Below are 22,310 nucleotides of genomic sequence, written 5' to 3' on the forward strand. Positions count from 1 at the left end.
ATAATTAATAAAAAGTTCTGCTTGGAGCAATTAAACATCAATAAATAATGACTTCATTAATTTTGGGACATTTATTGGCTTAAACAAACAGGAGCACTGCCAAGAAAATGGAATTGCTTTACACTTCATTTAGATATTAAGGCAGTAGGGTGGAAGCCTTCTGGATTTTCCCCAGCGTATTTATCCCCTTCAGTAATGTGAAAGATAAAACAAATGCAACAGTCTTGCAATGCTTCTTTGCAGGAACATGTGTTGGATTGCATTAGGTTGCACAGGATTTACAGGTTTTGTGTCCATGTCTTTATTGCAAGAAGCAATGGTTTGTACATTTAAATAAATGTGTGAAAAAATGTTCGCTATTGGAACCAAGTTGTGAACTCAGTGGAGACGAGGTTTAATGCATCACTGTCGATGTGCTGGAGTTATCTTTATTACATGATCATGTGTTGTAGGCCATGCTAGTGAGTTAATCATTTCATTTGTTTAAAGACATATTTGTACCATGAATGTACACGTGTCGGTTTGTTATCTAGCATAGGGTCCTGTAACATGTGATTATATAAGGTCAGAAATTATAGTGTTGCGAACCAAAGTATAGGAATTCCTTTAGAGAATACATGTTTTAAATATGCAGCATTTTATACTCAACAAGCAGCATTCACTCCTAAGGTTGTGGCAACATTGTGAAATGTATTAAAGCAGATACAATAAAGTGATTAATAATGTTTATGGTTATAAGGGGTCTAAAGAGGAATGAGTGGGATCTACTTTCTCCCACAGACAGGTGTGGTCTCTTGACCCTGAGCTGAAGGAAAACAACGAGCCATTCAACACGTTTTGCTCCACGCCTCCTCATTCCAGCTTTGCGTGCATGAGCGGTGAGATGAAGCGACGACTGTGTGGCTGCTGTTATTGTCAACTGGATACAATTAAAAAAAGATGTATTCAAAAGAACTACAAAATAAACAACAGACAGGGAGTGAGTGTGTAGCCTGCGGGAGGAGAGGAGTGACAGTGAAGTGACAGACTCAAATGAGATATTATTCTCTATGGCCCACTGGAACTAAAAAACGCTCAGCTTGGACACACACACACATGCACTCTCAGTCACAAATAGAAAACACACTCTTTTATGATCGTATCACAAATGCCACCATCAAGGCTGAAAGCTAAGAGAAATCCAACTTTGTGTGACCTAAGAAGGGAGATGGAGACATAGAGATGATGGTCTCAATCCTTCAGTATTACACATTCACAGATATAAGATGTCCCGGTTTCTTCTCAATCCTGTAGGGACCCTGAACCAACAGTGACCAGCTTCAACAAAGAAGCCCAAAGCCCCACCAAAGGTTAACACTGACAGGAGCTTTAGGACCACTTTTATTTCATTCCCCATCCCATCTTTTCGCATAATCTCACATCCATCATTTTCCTCCATGCCTGTCAGTTTGCATTTCAAACTAAAGCCCCACTGGGTCACTGTAGCCCGTGGAGACCCGCACACACTCGCAGCAAATATCGACATGCATATATGTGACCTGGCTCTAATTCATTCATCCTCACACACACATATGCGCTTTTACATACATGTGGTGCAGCAAAGGTCACACATTCAGTGTTGGACAGTGTGATAATGCATCAGACTTGGATAAACTGCTGGTGGTGAAGGTGGCAGGATATAAATCAGCTGCAGGGAGAGATAGCCTCCTTTCCACAGGCAACTGGGAACTATTATCTACAGTCAGTGTCACAAGTGAATAAAAAGCTTTGTTCTTAAGTGTCTGTGTATGTCAGACTGTAGGATCACATTATCTGTTATATGGTGTGTATTTCTACATATATGTGGAAGAGCTGTTCACCAAATGGTAAGTGTGTTGTTGAAAGCCCTGCAGTTTATGATCCATGGTTACTATGTCGTTTTTACAATTTGTGCAGCATTTGTTAATATTAATCTAAGACGATATTGTTAATGTGTCCATCATTTTGTGGGGTAAAAAACATTGAAAATTATAAAAATGTTCAGTTTTTCATGGCACTAATAAGTTTATGAAGCATTATGTATACAATTATTTTTTTATGTTTTCTTACATTAATATTCATCATACGGCTATTGTGTGTGTGTGTGTGTGAGTAGGTGTAATGATGTCACAGTGATGCAGTTGCGTTCTGGTTGGGAGAGCGCCATCATTCTCAGAAAACTCTGACGGGAATACTGCAGCAAAACGTCAGGGGACAGCTCTACTGCAGACGTACGCTAACAGCTAGTCACAATCTCATATTGAACACACACACACACACACATACAAACACATACTGCCTTCCCTCCCTTGAGTACCTACCCTTCACACTTTAAATTATTTATTTTAACATCACCAGGGGAAATGCCCAAACAGCAATGAATGGAACATATAGCACACTGGCTACCTGCTGAAGCCTATTTGTTAAAACTTTTGTGTATCACCGAAGTTAACCAAAGAGGCACTACTATTACTGATACCATGAAACCTCAGTGTAATTTAACTGAATTATTTACTTTTGTTACAAAGAATGTATTTCCGCATTTCCACTTTTCTGTTCAGGTCCTGAGTAATGAGTTCCCATGTTGAATATTGCGGCGCATCAACCCCAAAAGCCGCCATAAGATCAGTAGGTGGCGTTATCTAGACACATTCACTCTTCCTAAATGTCGTCCAGTCGAGAGACCTGATTTTCCTGACATGGATGTCACAAAGTAATAACAGTTTGGCCTTATGGAATTCCAAAACTGATCTGACTTTATATTGTAAACACAAACCACCCAGCAGCCCTAATTAAAACTTCCAAAAGTACATATACATAACCCCTGACAGAAAGCCCCCTCTGGTCCCACACATCATCTCCACTACACTAAACCGTAGCCTAATATCAGCCTTAACACTAATCAATCCCTGGAGTACTATCAGTCTCTTTACAGACGCACTGACGTGAGCTGGAGCAGGGAAATGAAGACATTCTAATAAGAAAGATGTCATCTCCCATACTTTATAACATCCTCACATTAACATATCAAATGGTAATTCTATCAAGTATGGATAAGGCTTTTCATTTTTTTTTATCTCCTTTTCTTTTTATCTCTGGGGGACATTTTCAACTTTAAGGAAATCAAAAGCCTGTGTGAGACAAAATATTTTCTGTTATTATTCAACAGAGAACGCAGATAGCATCTTATCTCTGTAGGGTCTCTGGCATCAGAGAGAGAGAGAGAGGAAGAGAGAGCTTTGAGGAAAGGCACATGCATTATGTTCACAACAGATGAGTGCATCCAAACATACACAATCACACATGAACTCACACACGTAAACAAAGATGGGCCAAACACGCCCCGTTAAATCCAATTAACCCTCCGCTCTGATCCCCTCAATGCATCCCTGCCCCTGTCTTGTAACACCAGACCTTCCCGCCATTTCATTAGCACACACACATACACGCAGATAACCCCCCCCCCCCCCCCTTCCTTTACCTTTCCACAATTGTAATCCAGTCACAGCCCTGCTAATGCACCTCCTATAATCCAATCAGCCAATCACTGCCCTTCATGCAAAGGCCTGTGTCACATGACTACCCGCACGTTAGCTCAACGTTCGCTGGCAGTTAGCACTGTCATTTTGCGCTAATGTTATTCCAGTTTTTCTTTAATGTGATTTGGGAAGTCTCAGCTTCGGCTTCCATGAGTCTAGCGCTAAACCCCTGGTGGGCTAGGCTAATCAGTTTCCAGCATTTCGGAGGGAGACAATGATCCCGGTGTTAGCGCTGGCTAATGACAAGCTAACACAATTAGCCTTGCCTCCCTGGAGGAGAGCTCAGAGCCAGGGCCCATCTTGCCCCACCTCCTGCCGTCTCTTCATCCACTTTTCCTACATTACTATGGAGCCTAATGGCCTCCTATTAAGGAGACAGATGGAACACGGATGGAGAGGGATTCTGCATCCTCTTAAGTTACACATATGTGTCGGAGATGCGCTACACCCATGACTGCTTGGTTGCCTATTACCTCCTCTGTTAATAACTACAATGGAGTACCCATTCCTTTTACTGAAAGGTGTGTCTACTCCATGTGCTTCCAATAATAGTGAGTGTAGCACTATCAGAGTCAGGATCATACATTCCCTCATGGTGCTGTAATGCAATTTGAATCAAAATAGATGTAAAATACATCATTACAATTCTTAGATTGCAAGTGGTAGGTCGTTTGTATTACAGCAAATGAGTCAAAACTATTTTAAAGCCAATGTAAGTTTTCTTTTCTGCAGCACAAAGGTTATTTTATGCTTGTGTCTTAATGTGGTATAAACTGGTTTCATAATGCTGTTTGACCCATGTCTAGTTGAAAATCAGAATTAATAATATTCTTCTAACACAGAAACATTAAAAGGGCACGAGAAGCGCCCTGTCAGCTATTATTAACATGCGATCAGCCTTATCAGTGGACCACATCATCAACATCAGCTAATGGGCCGTGCTAATGTGATCCTGATTGAAAGACATAGGTTAGTGGCTAGCATAATTCAATACTGTATTTACTATTCCACATGGACTTCTTATCTTCTATGCCAGGAAAAAATAGGATTTTTGGCAAAATAAATAAATAAGCTAATGAAAGCAACAATCGTAGTTCTATTTTTGGCGGTAAATGAAAAACCGTTGCGAGTTAAAACCCTTGATCTACTTTGGATTGACAGTGTTTAAACTCACCTGAACTTGGCATTCACTTGGTCGGCAGCTTTATGGTAGTTCTCTGTGGTGACCTTGTAGAACTGAGCACTCTGCAGAGAGACAGAAAGAAAGCCAGTGAGTGAGATTAATGCATAAAACAGTGATTGTAATCTCCCATATAAAAAAGCCTATACAATTTATTCCCATCTTCCCTGCTCTCAAGTTAAAGCTATTTAAGCAAAAGGAAACATTTCAGCGAAGTGATGCATCGTGAAAGTTCAGATCTGATATCGCCCTGTCTACAGTGCAGCCGAGCCTGCACAGTCCTGCCTCATCTACCACCACTCAAACTCCATTACATCTTAGTGGAGAGGGATATTAGGGGAACACAAAATGGAAGCTAACTTGGTCTACAGGTTGAGAGTGGGCAGTATATGCTTGGATGTATGAAATCGGACTGTGCATCTGTGTGAGTGTGTGTTTGTGCTTATCCTCTCTCAAACGACTGCTGTAATAACAGGCAGCAATCCTATAAGGTCAGAGGGTCGCTAGTCAACAGCGTACAGACCACCAGTCATAAGTCTCCAGTGACCCATAGCAAATGAACTCGTAGCTGGACCCCTCAACCTGAATCACCTCTTCAAACACCGCCATATAACATAGCTCCTACACCATTTATACTACTCAAGAAGATCTGGTTTGTCAGCCCTCAGTGGCTGTTATGCACATTTATGATCAAATGGTGAGAGGTGGTAAAGTGTGATGGATGGCTTGACAGAACGTCCTATGAGGTTTCGATCCAGGGGAAAAAAAACATGCAATGTCTACCAATGCCTTTCTGTCAGGTAGTCAACTTGAATGATAGTAATACCTCCATTAATACCTTCACTTAAAAAGTTCACTTCACACAAGCAGAACAATATTTTCTTTACATATTTGACAGTTAAGAGGTTTTATGCCGTTACCTGTTGGGTTATTGTTGAGTTGCAAAATCAATACTGTATGATTTAGTGCTGCATTGATTTAGTGCAGAGAAAGTTGGTCCAGCTAGCTGGTTCTAGGGACACATTTTTAAATACGGTTCTATCCTATCTATGTATTGCTAAAAGAGAACAATTATTTGTGAGCTATATGTGCCTTAGTAAAGGCCTGACAATAACCTTAGGCTTAGTATTTGTCGTGCACAAAGCACAAAGCACAGAGCCCAGGAGCCAGCCAACCCATCAACATTACTGGAAACCAAACACTTCATCATCTTGCATAAATTACAGATACATTAGAAATGTGACAAATGAAGCCTTTTGGTCCCAACTGCCCTGACTTAACCTTCCAGCACGGAGGACATTCATCATGGTTCAGAAAAGATCAATAGGAATGAACTGCGCTGCTGAAAAGATCAATAGTTGTGTGTTGTAGAGCTAAAGGAAGATGGGACATGACAATGCTGACAAAAGGTCTGATACACATTTGAGTCCTATTCATTTGGAATGACAGTAAGGGTTTGCAATGGATTCAGAGACCTTTTTTCACATGCTGTATAGTTACAGACAAAATCATTTATATTTCTGACATCAAAATGCAAACTGCTCTCCATAACAAAACACAAAAAAAGGTTTTAGATATCAAGATAGCATGTACAATATATACTTCATAGATGTTTCAAGTCCACATGTATCAAATGTAAATAATGTATGCCTATGCAGGGTCCCATGTCCCGTGAGTTAAGTCATGCTCTCTAATACACCTTCCATCAAATTTAAGATGCACGTTCAGGGATTTATTTGCAGAAGGTTTGATTGTGTACGGAAACGTGAAAATAAAAATATCCTGCGTGAAATGTATAAACCAAAATAATTTGATAAAATATAAAGGGGTCTTAATACTTAACAGATCCACTGCACTATCCCTCAGGCAGACATTAGTTTGTATGTTAAACCCAATAAAGAAGTATGCCCAAAGTTTAAGAGTTAACTTGTAAGCTGCTGTTCTATCTGTGCCCTCTTGGCCTTGAATCAAGTGGTTTTCAGTGTAGACAAAGAAACTGTCAAGAGCTAAGAAAAGGATTTCAAAGAGAAGCTTATTCACAGATAAAAAGACTAAAAGGAGATTCTTTAGGTTGCTAAAGAGGCAAGAATAAGACTTCTCCTGGGTGCTGAGATTGAACCATTTTAAGGGAAAGAGAGTCGGAAAGAGACAAATTTGGGTCTCTGTTTAGAATACTAAGTATTAGGTAATAATACGCGCCTAAATGGCACTATGCAGTGCTGGAAAGACAAAAGGCCATGTGTGACAATGATAGCAGGACCTTTCAATACCCATACACACAAACACTCACAAACAATGCACGTTCATGCTGACACCTACATGCACAAGGTACTTACACACATGTACACATTGTGACTTAAACGCAACTCGCTCGTTCACTGTACAGAGCAGTGAAGAGTGTCATTTGTGTGATTACTGAGTGTTGTCAAATCATGATTTCCTGCTGTTGCCCCAACTGATTTCAAGAGTAGCCCTGACCTTTTTGTTAGCCCAGAGAGACGAGACTTGGTTAACACAAGTCTCACAAAGAGCTTTTTCGATTGCTCTCAAGCTATTCTTTGTCAATTGACTAACAAAATGTGTAGCAACCACAACCTTGTTAAACAGTGTTTCTGTTTGTTTTCATCCTATTGACTCTATTTGTTTTCACGAGGTTTCTGGCTCATCTGGAGCCATACAAAATGCTGGTGGGGGGTGTCTCAGACAAATTAAGTCATTAGTGCTAATGCACTGCAGCGATATGGAGAAGATAGAAGATGCATCCCAACGCAGGCCCCAGCGCAATTTAGAGGAAAAGCCACACATTTTTTATGAACACAACAAATAACTCCCTGTCCTGATGGCTCCTTTCTCTTATCTGCTGCTGAGCAGGAGGGCTGGAATGGGGAGAAACCCCACCATGTTCAACATGTTCTGTGGTTCTGAAAATAAGACTTCTGCTGTGTGACTCAGTGCAACTTGTTCAGAAGGAGAGCGAATAGGCAACAACATCTCTAACCATATGTTAAGGTAGAACAGTTGAATTTTACATATGATGTTTGTACATTTGATGAATACATACAAATGTTGGCTGTTCCAATTTTAAGGGGAGATCTTAAGTGTAAAAACGACACATTGTTGTTTCACGATTGTTAATCAAGACAGAATCTTGCCTCAGTTGCTTCCTTAAGTCTTTATTGGTTGATAAATAAGTGGCTTAAGTGATTACTTGTGTTCAGCAAAGCTAACTGGCTGCAGCTTCATATTTAGCATAGATGAATATTTCCCCAAATGTTAAATATATATTTAATTTGACTTCTTTAGTTATTGTCCTTGTAAGCCTGTGTAAAATGAGTTCAACCCTCATTTATTTTTTCAATACAATACTATCCAAAACAACTGCAAGGCCTAGAGACTTATGATTAGATACTGTAAATCAACAGTCTTTTCTTAAGTCTTAAGAAAAGACTGAGCACTTTAAGCTCACATTTCAAAAGTTGTATCTCTACATTATTATTTTTGCCTCTAGATCATCCCTACATAAACAAATGTACCTCTCTGTTGTTGTGAAATCACCACTCTTTGAAAAGACTACCCATTAAATCCCTGTGAATCCCATCAAGCGGCTATAACAGCAAACAGACAATCTCCAGCGACTACATTGATCGCCTCATGGTGAATGAGAATTAAAAAAATGTATTAACTGCTACAATACAGCAGCAAGACAAACCATAAACACCCGTTTTCAGTTTTGGTTAGATTTGAACAGACAACAAGCAGAAAGAGACAGAGGGCAATAGACTGAGAGGGATAGAGAAATGACAGACATAGGAAAAGATGAAGATACCAAGACAGAGATAGAGAGATAGAAGCTATTACTGTTTTTTTGTAATGCTCCTTCCTCTGTATTTCTTCCTTTCACAGAGCTGTGGAACTTTGCTATGAGATGGCAATTGCTGCAGTGATTGTCCTCCATGGGAGAGCAGAAAAATCCAATTTCATCGATATACAAGGCGAAAAGAGAGATAGTAAAAAAAAAAATAGAGAAGAAAAATCCTTACTGAAATAAATGAAATTGAAGCATGGAGGGGAAAAAAACACCACTCCAAGAAAAAAGAAAGGAAAATGGAGAGATATATAGAAAGACAGATGTGGCGAGGAGGGGGGGCTGGAAAGAGACATGGTCGAGAGAAAAAAAAAACATGGGCTAGTTGATTGTTAAATATGAGATTGTTTTACAGCAGGGCAGGTATTGAGTGAAAATGTAATAAATATATAGATATTGTTTGCAGGGGCTATTTGGTGGCTGTGGCCCCAATGAGCGGCGGCAGCAGCAGAGGGCTGAGCTGCCTGGGAGCCTTGTGATGGCCTGTCACTGGAAGCCCCTCTGATGAATGGCTATGTTGGATTGGAACAGACATGTAATATATATCAGACTTATATTTCTCTCTCCGATTCCCTTTTTGTGCTGGTGTGCACAATGCTGTGGGAATCCTGAGGCAAAGGGAGGAGTGGAGGGAGATAATATTAAGCTAGCAGTACCCTCCAAATGAAATCACTACAGCTTTGTTCACTGCCCACCCATACAGCATCACCTGACATGCTCAACAATGTCAGGCAATATAGTCTTCAGCTATATATATCCTTGAAGTGACACAAGAGTCTACTTTATGATTGTTCATAAGAGTTTATCATGCGGGAATACCCTATTTCAACACCCTCACACATTTGTGGGTGCTACAGACTATTGTAAGACAGTTTCTTTTCACACACCATCAGTCATGAATATTTAAATCAGCCCTGTTGTGATGACGATGGTTCGTTTTGGTTTCACAGTTTAATTATTTAAGTTCATATAAGAATTATGCATGACATACAGTACGAATTTGACCCGGTTATGGATACTGTATGTTTGTTGTCCAGTTTTTCTTTACAATTAATTATCTGTCTATTTTCATACATACTTATCTGTTTGTAAGCTGCATGTTGAGCTTTGTTGAGCTGTATGTATCTTCCTGTTAATTTGCTCTCTCTACTGTCTATATGTATTTAGCTTCTACATCTGGAGTGGACGTTACTAACCAAGTGGGAGTTACGGTGATTATAGAGGTGCAGAACATGCCAAACACCCTGACTTTGGTACACTGCTGGGATTGTGTTGGGTGAAGGGATCAGGGACTGATGCAATGCTGAGAGTGCCAAATGGGGCACTGTGGCGGGAACATGAAAAAAGAGCGTTATTAACACAGTCCAAACAGACTGCACCCCCTATGGAGTCCCAAGCGGCTCGCTGCACAGTAAGACAACATGCAATATGCCCACCATTGATCCTCACTTACAAGCAGAATCACACATTACGCACACATGGTCGCCACTTCTGCTGTGTTGCGTTTCCATAGGGCCATAAATCTGATACAATTAGCAAATACAAATGATTTTTGGGAATGATTTTTTAATTCCTATGCAGGAATTAAAAAATAAGACACTGTTCACACTCCTGCATTGCAAATTCACTGTCTTACAGGACTTACAGCTTTTGTTTAAAATGTATTCAGTGATGGTTGGAGAGCTGTTTCAACCTTTCTTTTACTCTTTTGTTCTTTATCATTCGGTGACATTTTATCTTTTTTGATACCACTCTTCTGTCTCTTTCTTTGACTTTAGTCTTTGTCTAGTTCTTATCCTCACTCACTCACAAATGTCACTTTATCATAATTCCATGTGATACCTTCTTGGGTACAATTCCAATTTGTCTGTCCCATCTCCTTTTCTATCTTGTCTTTCCTTGTGTCGAATTTCTAGTTTCCTCTTCTTTCCTCTAGCTTCTGTCTTCAATACAGTATCTCTTTACTTGGCTCTTCATCCCTCCCTTTCTTTCTTTCTCAACCTTCTGCCCCTCTCTGAGGCGTGAAGGTGATTTGTTGACACTTTGATCTAAGGTATATTGACGAGTGGCCAACGTGAGTGATGGATGGTCAGTGCCTGAAGTCGATAATGCCTGTGTAAGTTGGCACTCATCACTTCTACCATCAGCGCTCACATCTGTTCCTATAGAGGGCAATTCAGCCGAGCTACACTGACCGAAGACGCAATAACACAACACTAGTTGAAGAGATGAAAGAGAGGCTCAGGTATAAGGATGGATCTCCAGGGTATTAGAGCAACAAGAGAGCATGCCTGCATGACATAATATTGCAACATCTTTAGGTATTTTGCCATGCCGTCGACCTGCTAAGAAAAGTCGGTAAAGTTGTTTACTTTGCTAATGATCCATCTCTTAATTCCCACCTTCCCCTAATGTCAACCAATGGCTTCTCTCCTCTCCGCTGCCCAACCAGAGTTGCACAGACCAATGCACTTCCAATTACTGACAGACGTCCACTACCACTCAATACCCACTGGCTTGGCTTAAGTATTCATCCCCAGCGAAGGAAGGACAATCTGTGCGCTCTATTGACTCAAAAGGTGGACTGTCTTCTTTTATTTAATGGTAACTAACAAATGCATACTAAAATATTAGATATATATATAGAAGCATGTTTAATTATTATGGGCTGCTTGATCAAACAGCTCAGAAGACGTTAAGTAAAAACAAAAGTATATTTAATTCCCATAACACTGATGTGATATTTAGCATCCTTGGATTCCCGTAAGTTCCTAAGAACAAGAATATGTGAGTGCCTACCTCTTTCTCAGTGAATATCTGGCTTCACAAACGTTGTAAAATGTTCATTTTGTTACCACTACAGGGAGCATTTGACTTTTTGCTCTCTCCAAAGGGGATAAAACTCCTTCCCAGCATGACAGCCTCATTTTAAGCACATTAAATTGGGCGTTGTATCCTTCCTAAGATACACGTATGATTTGAGAGCAGCATGAGGGCGTCCTTCTCTACACACTTCTCTACACACGTTAAAAGGGCATTTGACCCTTGTTGCCCGCCTTGCAGGCGGACGCCTTGGTCTCCCTGGGACCAGCATGGAGCTGCGATTTGAAGTTGGCAAAGCTCGGCAGCTGACCCTTGTCCCCCTCCATAGGACACTGGTTTGACAAGGACCATCAGGGTAGTGTCATTTTCAGGGACAGAAGGACTCACACAGGGATGAATGAGATGTAACCCTTTATCCTTCAGGCGGAGGGTAGAAATTAAAAGAAATAAAGAGCGCCAGAGAGCAAAAGAGCAGCAGAGACAATTACGGAGAGAGCAATGCAGACCACACTGGGGAACGCATGCAGAGTTAAAGTTGAAGGATGATAACAAAAACAGTAGGGCAGGGGGATGAAGAGAAGGAATATATGTGAGACTGTACTTAGGCTGAGCCCTGTGGTGACCGAGCTCTCTGTGAATGCTGGCTGAATTGTGTGCATTATTCTGTGTGCACTGCTATGTGTCGATTCAAGCATTAAACATTAATAGAAGTAGGTTATAAAACCCCAGGCACATAAACCAGAGCTGCAGTCCATGATGCATATTCTTAAAATTAGTGATGATGTAATCTTGCTTGGTGGCTGTATAATGCGGTATTGAGTTTTTATTTTGTCCTCTGTTGTAAAATGGAAAGTTTTCTTTTGCTTTACTTTTTGTGTCTTCGATCTTTGGATATTCTTAAATGTTGCGGTTCAGTTGTTTTATTATTTACCTTTTTAAATATCCTTATTGTAGTTACTGTCTGTGTAGAGAAAAACTCTGAAATTAATTGATTTCCATGCAAGGTTTAGTAAACATTTGTATGGTTCTACATAAAGCATGTGCAATGCATTCACAAGAGCCTGTCAGCTATCAGTTGGTTTGTGCCTTCTAAAAAGGTGTGTGTATCTACATTCCCAATCTTAAGATCACAACCCTGTGATAGGAGACTGATTTACCCCTCTCCGTAGAACCTGGCAGATCCTATCTTTGAAAGCTGGGTTACAAACTAATATTACCAGTGAACATAAAAAGGCCTTTTCAGGTTGTTGTATGGTGAGACAAGTGTCTTACCCTCTCCTCCAGCCGGGCCACCTGCTCTCTGTAGAAAGCATCCTGCTTCTTTAGGTCTGCTTCCCTGGCCCCCAGCTGCTTGGCCTAAATACACACAAATGAAAACACACACAGAGATATAAATACATGGGTCCACATCCAGAATACATTACATATGTGCTCAGTGGAGCATTGACAATTTCATCTAACGGATCACCTAATGCACACATAAACAACTATACACAAGAGAGGCAAATAATGAGTTTATATTAAGAAGAGACGTGTTATAACACAACCAGAGTTCCCGTTAGCCGGTAATTACCGGACTATGACCGGTAAAATATGCTGAAGACCGGCAAATCTAAATCTCTCCGGTCAAAATGTCCGGTCAAAATTGTTTCCCCTTAGCGCAATACCGCATCAGTTGCGCCACTTATGTGACAGACAAGAAGAGTATGTGACAGACAAGAATAGTATGTGACAGACAAGAATAGTCAATTATAATGTCTACACTTAATGTGGAGAAAGAGATGTCCTGTATGGGTTGATTGTGCGTTGATCTGTTGGTAATGCCTCCGGTGGGCATGTAAACAAATGCATAATGCTGCGCTATACTTTGTGGCCTCACCCGGTTGCATAGCGACGCTTATTGTTTAGGTGTCTTTTAATAAGCAGGTAGTCATATCATTAGCTAGAACTAGCTAGATCTGATCGATATGGACACAAACGCGAGTAAAGTCTAATCTGACGGGAGAGAGAGATCGGCTGCTGCTGACGAGTCGACACGCAGCTCTGCATGATCCCCTGCAGCGGTGAGCGGAGCAAAACACACTTCAGGTTAGAACATCACACGTAGCTATTTTAATTACCTCTCAAACTACCTAAACTAGTTATAGATATGTTTAGTTTTACTGTCGGGTTACTCATTACTGGATCCGCGAGCTGCATGATATTGGCGTGTTGTCAGGAGAGGGGGAGAGAGCGCTCCGTTTATTATTCCCGTGTTATTGTAAATTACTGTACACTTTTGAATAGTTAATTAATCTACTATAATTAGTTTGTTTAATATCGAATCATATCAATTTGTTTCAAAGCTCAATAAATAACATAGAAGACCTTTGACCGGCACTTTTCAAATTTTGTCCGGAAGATTTAAACTGTAACGGACATGTTGACCGGCAAATAATTATTCTAACGGGAACTCTGAACACAACGCAGGCCTTCTGTTTACGGACTATACTTAGGAACAATGTGTGAATGATTTATATCGTATAATGTCTGATGATGTGTGTTCTGCACCTGCCAGCATGTAAATACGAGGTATATGACGGGTTTTTGCACCTGGGAATATGTGCACATTTTGCCTAAAATGTTGAAAATACACCTGTGTGTGAGAGTGATGATGCCTTGGCTTGTATTGTATGTGCTTCTTTGTCCTCTCCTGTTCACTCTTCAGCCAAAGCACTATCAGGCCAAGAGGATAACATCAGTTCTCAGTGCAAACCATGGTCTGGCATATATATCTACCCAGAACTACCAATCTCCACTGTCCTCCCCTCTACTGTGACCTTCACTAAACGTAAGGCTGCTTCTCCGGGTGATATACAGGACAGATAAGACCTGGATGTATCCGATCCAAGAGAGGAAAAAGCAGACCTTCACACAGGGAAAGACGGCAGTGACTCTAAATCTAAATTAAAATTAAAAGAAGTTTAACTTTTTTCGAACCCATATTTCTTGGATTCATGGACTTGTTATTGGGACTTACTAAAGAGAAACCTTTGTGGTATTCTTAAAAGACGTATGTTATTAAAAAAGGACAGTTAACTCTGGGAACTAGTCAACATTATTTTGTCTTACAGCTCCCTGCTGTTAATAAGGCCAGAAAATAAAATACAATTGCCATCTTATCTATAATTCTACAAAGCATCTGGAGTTAGAAAGCTGTAAAAAGGGAACATTAAAATATGGAGCAGCTGAAATACCAGGTGGGAAAGAAAAGTAATATGTCAGAGAAGCTGAAAGGGGAAAAAGAAACCCTTGACTCTATCCTGCAGAAACAGCGTGAGAGAACTGTAGAGTATGGGAGAAGAAGGTAAAGACCTCTAGACTTACCTTCAGCCCAATCTCCTGAAGAAAGGGAGGCATTGTGGAAAAACAAGAGGGGGAAGCAGAGAAAGAGTGTAAAGAGGCACTGATTCATCCATGAACTTCTTCAAAGTGACATTTGGAAAGGTTTAGTATTCAAGGGTGACTGGTTGCCACACTGTTCTGCCTGAATACTCACACTTCATACCCTCTATCTCCTCTTGCACTGGTCTATACACACACCAGTGCATACACACACAATACATGTATGGTTTACGACTACAAATGATTTTTGTATGCACACATGATCAGTTACATAAATTCAAACTATGGAAAGCAGCCATGCTTTAAAGCTTTTGCTTCCAGCACTGAGGGATGTTGAAGGAGACAGAGAGTGCATGAAGAAAATACTATGTATGGGGAAAAAATTGCATTACCCCATCCAATCTCTACTACACTGATAACCATCTGCTTTTGGCGACTCAGTGCACTGCATGCGGAGCTGCGTGCTCTATGCATTGTGATGAGGAGTGTCACCAAGGGGCTGTTCTCAAATCAGATGAGTGGGGGAAGTTTCAAAGTCAAGGGGATGCTCTAAGCTTACCCACTACACGCAAGACAGAACGCTACCCACACAGGCAAACACCTGCACAAACACACACACAAACACACACACAGTGACATCATGTCATCTACAGACCAAGATATAGAGGAACAACGCTCCACTGCAGCACTTTATCCATTCCTGACAACACTCAGTGAAGCAACGCCATGACCAAGTGGCTGCTGTCTCTGCAGTCCTCAGCACAACCTAACATTTACTATTGTTGAGGCCAGAAAACTGTCTCCATTTTGTCCCCTTACATGTCTCAAGTGGTATTTTGTAGCCAGTGTGATGCAAAAACCTAAAGCTGCATGCACTTGATCGAATCAAGTTAAACTTGAACCAAAAATAATGGTGCAGGGTGAATGAACCCTGAAGTATATCCTTAAAAGTATGCAGTAAGTACATGAACTAGCACGATCATGACCTTAAAATGTGTTATCAATTCAAAGCATGTTGAGGTGCCAAAAAACTGTCTCACACAAACAGCTCAATTTAAGAGAAAGAGGAGAGGGATGATGGGATGGAGGGAAACACAAAGAGGAGAGGACTGGCAGGGGGTTGTGTTCCGTCTCAAGTGTGTCAAAACGAAGCGTTACGCTGATAGGTGGTGACTTAAGACTTTAGCTTTGCAGAGAGAGACAAAAGATGCACACAGACGCCGGGACACAAACAACGGCTTAGACACTGATCTGAAACGCACACACACACACACACACATACACCAGCCGGAGCAGCTGTACCCGCAGAGAGCGGGTGAAGAGATAAATGTGTGCTGAAGGCGAGACTAAAGGGGTCATTAAAAGAGGAGAGGTCGTGACAGAAATGTGTGCCCAGGGATTTTGTTTTCTCGCTCACTTTTGTGCGTCTATGCGTAAGTCTATGCATACACGCAGCCGTGCATGTGTTCAATTTCCATGCAAGCAGGTTGGCCCTCCTTTTTGAGGACAAACACAGGCCCAGACACACACACACACTATGTCAGGATTACTTCCGACTGATTAACCCTATTCAGCAGACTTTAAAGATAATCTAATCGTACTAAAGGCCAAACAATAGCACAGACTTCACCACTGCCCATACACCTTTTGTTCCCCTAATGAAGAGGCGGTCACGGGTGGAGGGGGAGAGCTAGGGTAATTGTGGGGGGTGGTAGAGGGAGAGAGGGGTAGAATCAAACACAAACAATTGAACAAAACTTGAGAGTGGAAAGAACAGAGAGATAAGACACAATTGAGAAGGAGAGGACAACAAAAGGTGATTTATCAATGGAGGTGTCAAGAATGGAGACAGGCTGTTAGATGGAGCCTGGGCCAAGTGCATCTCTTTAACTTAAGAAAGAAGTTCAAGAGTGAAAAATGATGAAGCACATAAGAAGGATTAAAGCTAAGTGGAAGACACAGGAACAAAACTCTGACAACTGTTTTAGCTTTGAAATCCAGGATGATTGCTTAACTCATAAATTACTGTCACTCCCTGTTTCCTGATTTTGTGAGCAATTTGAACATTTTGCTTGTCCAGAGGAGGATGTAATTAATTTGAGTTAATTTACCAATTTTAATTCAGCTTTACTCAGTTTAATTTCTCCGTGCAGCAAACCATGACACAAAGAAAAAAAGTAACCCAGTAAAAAATGTTCTCAAACACTAAGCTTCAGTCACAGCTATCGGTAGCTAAGATGAATAAACAGCAAACTTTGACTACCCCCACTCCTACTTTGTATCCATCTCCCCCTGGTCTCTTATTAAGTACAGTAGCACAATGTCTGAGGGTGACAGGCGGTGGAGAGTGGGACCGTGGTGGTCAGATTAAACGGATCGTTTAGGCAAGGTGAACGCCTCTGTGAATATCAATTAGCCCAGCGCTGAATAATTAAGGACAGCCATGTTTTTTAATTAGCCGACTGCCGCAGTTTGAGCAGGGAGTGAGGGCGGAGGAGAGGAGGAGCACATGAGAGGAGGATGGAAGAGGGATGAAAACAGGTTGATTTTGCTGCGTCAGGCCCCCCCCCACCACCCGCCTCCTGTTCTCTCACCCATTTGGCTGTGTAGACTTTATTTTCTTTCACACCTTCTCTCTGTTCACTTTTTATATTTAGAGCTTTTCAAGGGACTTCAATTGAAATAGCTTCTGCCTGCAGCATTCAGCAGGCTTAAGGCAACTGCATATGGGAGTTTGTACTGTGTGCCTATATTCATGACTTCATACATTTATATAGATAAAAATGACATCATATTCGCATACTTTTCTGTTCAACTTTTTGTAAAAGAACTGTATACTTTCATGGCACAACAGAAACAAAACCCAAAGAGACTGTCCTAACAAGATAAACGGCAGCATCAGTAATTTCAGCAAGTACTCCAAAATGAAAAATGTTTATGTTTTATGTGTCAAAGCCCTCTAGCAGCAGTAGGAGTTATGACCAGAGTAAATAAGAACGTCTGTGAGGTTGTAGAACATAAAAGTCTGGGTCTGGGTATTTATTTGGAGAGTCCTGACCCCAGTTTGAGAAACATCAAATGTATCTTCTTATGACAAAATGAGATTCATTACAACCCAACATCATACATTTAGTCAAGCCACAGTTGTTTATAAAGAACAGTAATTTCCCCCTTACTGGGAAAAATAATCAATTTATATATTACATTTTTCATTTCACACCTCAATGATGAAGACCTCTGTATTGTAACAATGATGGGATTCACTGTTACACTGTGCACCAGCTACATGCTTATAAATCATGCTAGATGGAAATAATCTTGCAAGATGCCATGATTGATAGAGCACAAATCATATCTCATCACATTAACTAACAGCACCTCATCCATAATAACCTTGGGCTCTTTTGTCTCCTCCCTGCCACCATCCGCTCTGACTCTCCCCTGTCACGAGTAGCATCATAATCAATGCTCCCTCACACCATCCGAGTGAGTGCCGCAGCACGGCGGGTCAGAGCCGCTCACCGAGGCCCATCTATCACAGCGGCCCTGTGACAAACTAATACTGAAGCAGCGGGCCTCGGGTCCTGTGTTCCCTGACAGGCAGGGAGGGGGTCAAAGGGCATAGCAATGTGACCGTGCTCTGGTGTTAATTGGCACGGCGGAGGTGTAGGTGGTGTGTGGGAGGTTAGAGATGGATGCAGGGAGGGGAGGGGAAGTTCATGGTGTAGGGAAGATGAAAGGTAGGGAGAGAAATGGGTCAATGTGTGGCTGGAATATGGATGATAGTACAGTTGGATATGTTTGACAGTTGTTGGGAGAACTGTCATATCAAGAAGATAGGAGAATATTTTTAAAAGAGGGGTTTGACGGAAAAATAATATATAGAAAGCTCACACGTTCACACCCAGAACTGTTTAAGACACACTTCCCATACAGAAATCTTGGCACATCCTGTAACTGCCTCTAAAACCACTGCAACTCTATCTTTAAAAGCAATCACTGGCAGATCAAATCTATGTGATGGAGTGTAAAATGATATCACCTAACACAGACCTTACTGGCAGTATTACTGTATGCATTACCCTTAGAGTCACTAATAAAACACAAGTCCTGGTAGCAGTAGCTGTAAAACTCCATCGGAGACCATTCACTTTGCTGGGTAATTAGAATCATGGTGTTTTACTAAGCTGCAATAACACTTAAGTTCAGGGCTAGCTATTAGTCTCCACGGGAGGCGGTAGGGTCGTGGGCAAAGTAATCGTGTCAGATATAATGCGGTCAGTTTATGGGCTTGATAACACTAAAGAACAAGAAACCGGCAAACACTATGAAACTTTTCACTTTTTATTACTAAAAAAGTTCAAATGCTTATTTTCAGTTAGGCCGCTGTGTTTGGGTTTGTCCAATACAATGCATATTAACATTGGATTGGACATATATCTACAATATTGTCTTCTGGTCATGACAATAATTTTTTAAATAATATTTGAGCTTTGAATGAATTCTTATCTGATATGGATGAATTCATGTTGTTTTGTTGACTCTTGGCCAGACCAGACTACCAATCAAAAAGAGTACAGTTGATTTAGCTTTAGTTTGAGGTTTTCATTGCAGGGAGCAAAAGAAAAGTGCAGGAGTTTGACTTGCAAGACGCTGTCCGATTTCAAATCAGTTACTGGCACCTCACACTGCTGGAACTGAAAGACGGTGCGCAATACACTTGACAGCATGGCCACCCTGTCACAACATAATATTGCACATTCTGGGCACCTATTTACAAGGATTTATTTCAGCGCAACTGTAAAACGGTTACAATAAGACCAAAAGGAGCTGTGGTATCATTAATCATTGAGAACAAGCTGGCTGTGGCTAAGATGCTCTGACTGAAGCAATTACCTTCTGACCAATATGCTGTAAGAATTAGTCTATATTTTGGACTGTTTTGTGCTCTTGGTAATGTGATGTGACCGGTGACACTTGCTTCTGCTGTAGAACTTCTGAAACAATGTTTGTCAGCAAAGACAGCAGCGTGCAGATGCTGTTTCCAGGTGTCTGTTGGCATGCAATATGCCAGTGTAGCAAAGTGGCAGATCTTCCAAACAATGATTTAGTTACCTGTCAGTCCATGTTACTCATGATTATGAGTTTACATTTGTTTCCATCTGATTCTAGCATGAAACAGACAAACAAAATCACTTTCTAAAGAGGTAATTTAACCGGCATAGATTCCCGTTTTGCCAACCTTGTACAAATACACATATCCAGGTATGTAATACTCTTTTATATATTTGGAAACGTTGGTAACTAGACTTGATCTTGACAAATGAATGACTTAAGCATGGAGCATCCTGGTAGTATGAAGACATGAAGCCACAGGCTGCAGACAGAATACACTCCCGGGAGAATCTCTTAGCACAGTGAGTAATGACGCAACGACCTGATGGGTCAAAGGGCTGACCTGCCAAGGACAGGGGCCGAGGGGCCAGGACAGGGACTGTGGGGCCAGGACAGGGACTGTGGGGCCAGGACAGGGACCAAAGGCCAAGAGGTGTAGGTGGGGAGTGTGGGCGTTCCAATGTTTGCATGTGTTACCTAACTGCTGGCTGTTTAAGGGCACATTACAATGAAGTGTCCTTGTGGAGTCTGAAGCTCATTGACTGTGAACAGGGGTCAACAGAGGGCCCGATCTGAACCAGCTGGCCCTAATGATGCTGAGACAGCGGTGTCATCCCACTCACACATTAACATCTCTTTTGCACTTCTCCCAAATGTGTGGATGTTTAAAAAGAAGTATGTATTTTAGGGAAAGATATAAAGAGTGCGTTTTAAAGTTATCATAAGCTTATCAAAGAAAACAAGGATCATGCTTCCTTTAAGAAGTTCTCAGGTGTGAAAAGCAAAGAATAACATGGGAGAGGCTAGAAAAGGAAAGATTGTCTATAGAAAACAAATGGGACTATTGAGCCCACAAAAGGTTGAAATCCTGGTAGAAACATGAAAAATCACTTTCCTTTCTGCTCTCTGACACTTTAAGCCCCTCAGCCTTTGTTGGAGACACTACCCCAACCAATCCACTACCAGCTCCTTCGCTGAGGGACAGCAACAACATCTGCTGGCTCAGAGATTGATTAATTGGCTGATCGGGCGCCTGCGGTGTAAACTGATTGATTGATCATCTTGTGGTCAGAGCTGCCTTTATCTAGAGCCCTGGGGAGCAAACCTCTGGAGGTCCCCAGTCATCTGTCATGTCCAACACACTGGGGAAGACGGCGGAGAAATGAAGAGCTGTGGGTTCATTACTGAGACATGGGGGGCATGTATGGAGGAAGTCTCAGCCAAGATGGGAACAGGGGCCATGCTGAGAGAACAATGGGAACATGGGGACAAAAGGGATGAGGATGAAAGGGAGAAGATATTTGGTGCTTTTAGAAAGAAAGACAGACCATGACATACTGTAGGTGAAGGCAGAAGGAGAAAACAGTGTGGCCCAGCCAAGAACAACAACAGAACATCGTGAAATGAAACAATAAGAAGAGCTTGACTGTCGTGGTAAAGTGCCTTCTACAAATTTGAAGGGTTTTGTAGTTGGGGGTAGCTGAAATTAAGACCGAAACCCCGGTGTGCCACCCCTCCTCCCCCTATCAGGTGCTACCTTGACTGTCTCCTGATTGGCCCTTATTATCAGACAGAGCTCTACTGACAACTGACTATTGAGCGGTCATTATGAGATGGAGCTTTCCAGCTAAACCTCCAGTCCTCATTACAAGACGAGGATCTCCCACTATCAGTGTTTTATGATAGGAGGTAGAGCGCCCCCACTAACAGCTGGGCATGACTGCTGACCAACCTGAGATTGCAGTTTGAAAATGTAGTAATAAAGTCAAAGTCAAATGTCAGCAACAGTAGCTAGTTCCTCTTTATTAAGTCAGTTAAAGTTATTCTGCCTCAAGAGAGTTGGTGTGGTTTATTGAACAAATCCAGCAAATCATGATTATAGAAACCAAAAAAATCTATTTCTGAATGAAAAATTGTAATACTACCAGAAAATATACAACAATTATTTGTTTTAAATCCAGAGAATGCGCAAAGGAAATGTAACTTTAAGCATCAGTTTGCATTGACTGACTAAAACTGATCTCTGTAGTTGGAGTAAAACTGTGGAATTCTTTACTAAATTTAGAGACATCTTAAAGAACATGTATAAAGAGAGAATAATTAGACAGTATGAAGATGTCAGGTAACCTGTTTCACTGATGATAGATTGTTATGTTTGATTTAGTTTTTGGTTTCATGTTACTGTAAGTATTGATTGTAAGCAGCTGTGATTGACAAACCATCAATCCAAGGGGTGGGTAAAATAAGACTTTCTTCTCCCTGCCCCTTTCCATCATGGGCTACAACAAAAAGTCTTAATGTGTACAGTACATGTTTTGTTTTATAATAATTGCCATAAGTGGAATAAAACAGAGTTTTGGATTTACAGAGTTGTTTCAACCTTAGT

The 22,310-nt window shown here is 41.2% G+C and overlaps 1 protein-coding gene across 2 annotated transcripts in view; it reads right to left on the minus strand.

Moving 5' to 3' along the window:
- chchd3a (coiled-coil-helix-coiled-coil-helix domain containing 3a) overlaps positions 1 to 22,310 on the minus strand; it is a 61,405-nt gene that overhangs the window by 11,615 nt on the left and 27,480 nt on the right. For both annotated transcript variants that reach the window (XM_034133610.1, XM_034133609.1), the window contains 2 exons: positions 12,698 to 12,781; positions 4,732 to 4,802 (listed from right to left, as the gene is read on the minus strand). In XM_034133610.1, the coding sequence (XP_033989501.1) occupies positions 4,732 to 4,802; positions 12,698 to 12,781 (155 nt within the window). The remainder of the gene's footprint in view (positions 1 to 4,731; positions 4,803 to 12,697; positions 12,782 to 22,310) is intronic.

The sequence above is a fragment of the Trematomus bernacchii genome, unplaced genomic scaffold (assembly GCF_902827165.1).
Source record: "Trematomus bernacchii unplaced genomic scaffold, fTreBer1.1, whole genome shotgun sequence".
Lineage (NCBI taxonomy): Eukaryota > Metazoa > Chordata > Actinopteri > Perciformes > Nototheniidae > Trematomus > Trematomus bernacchii.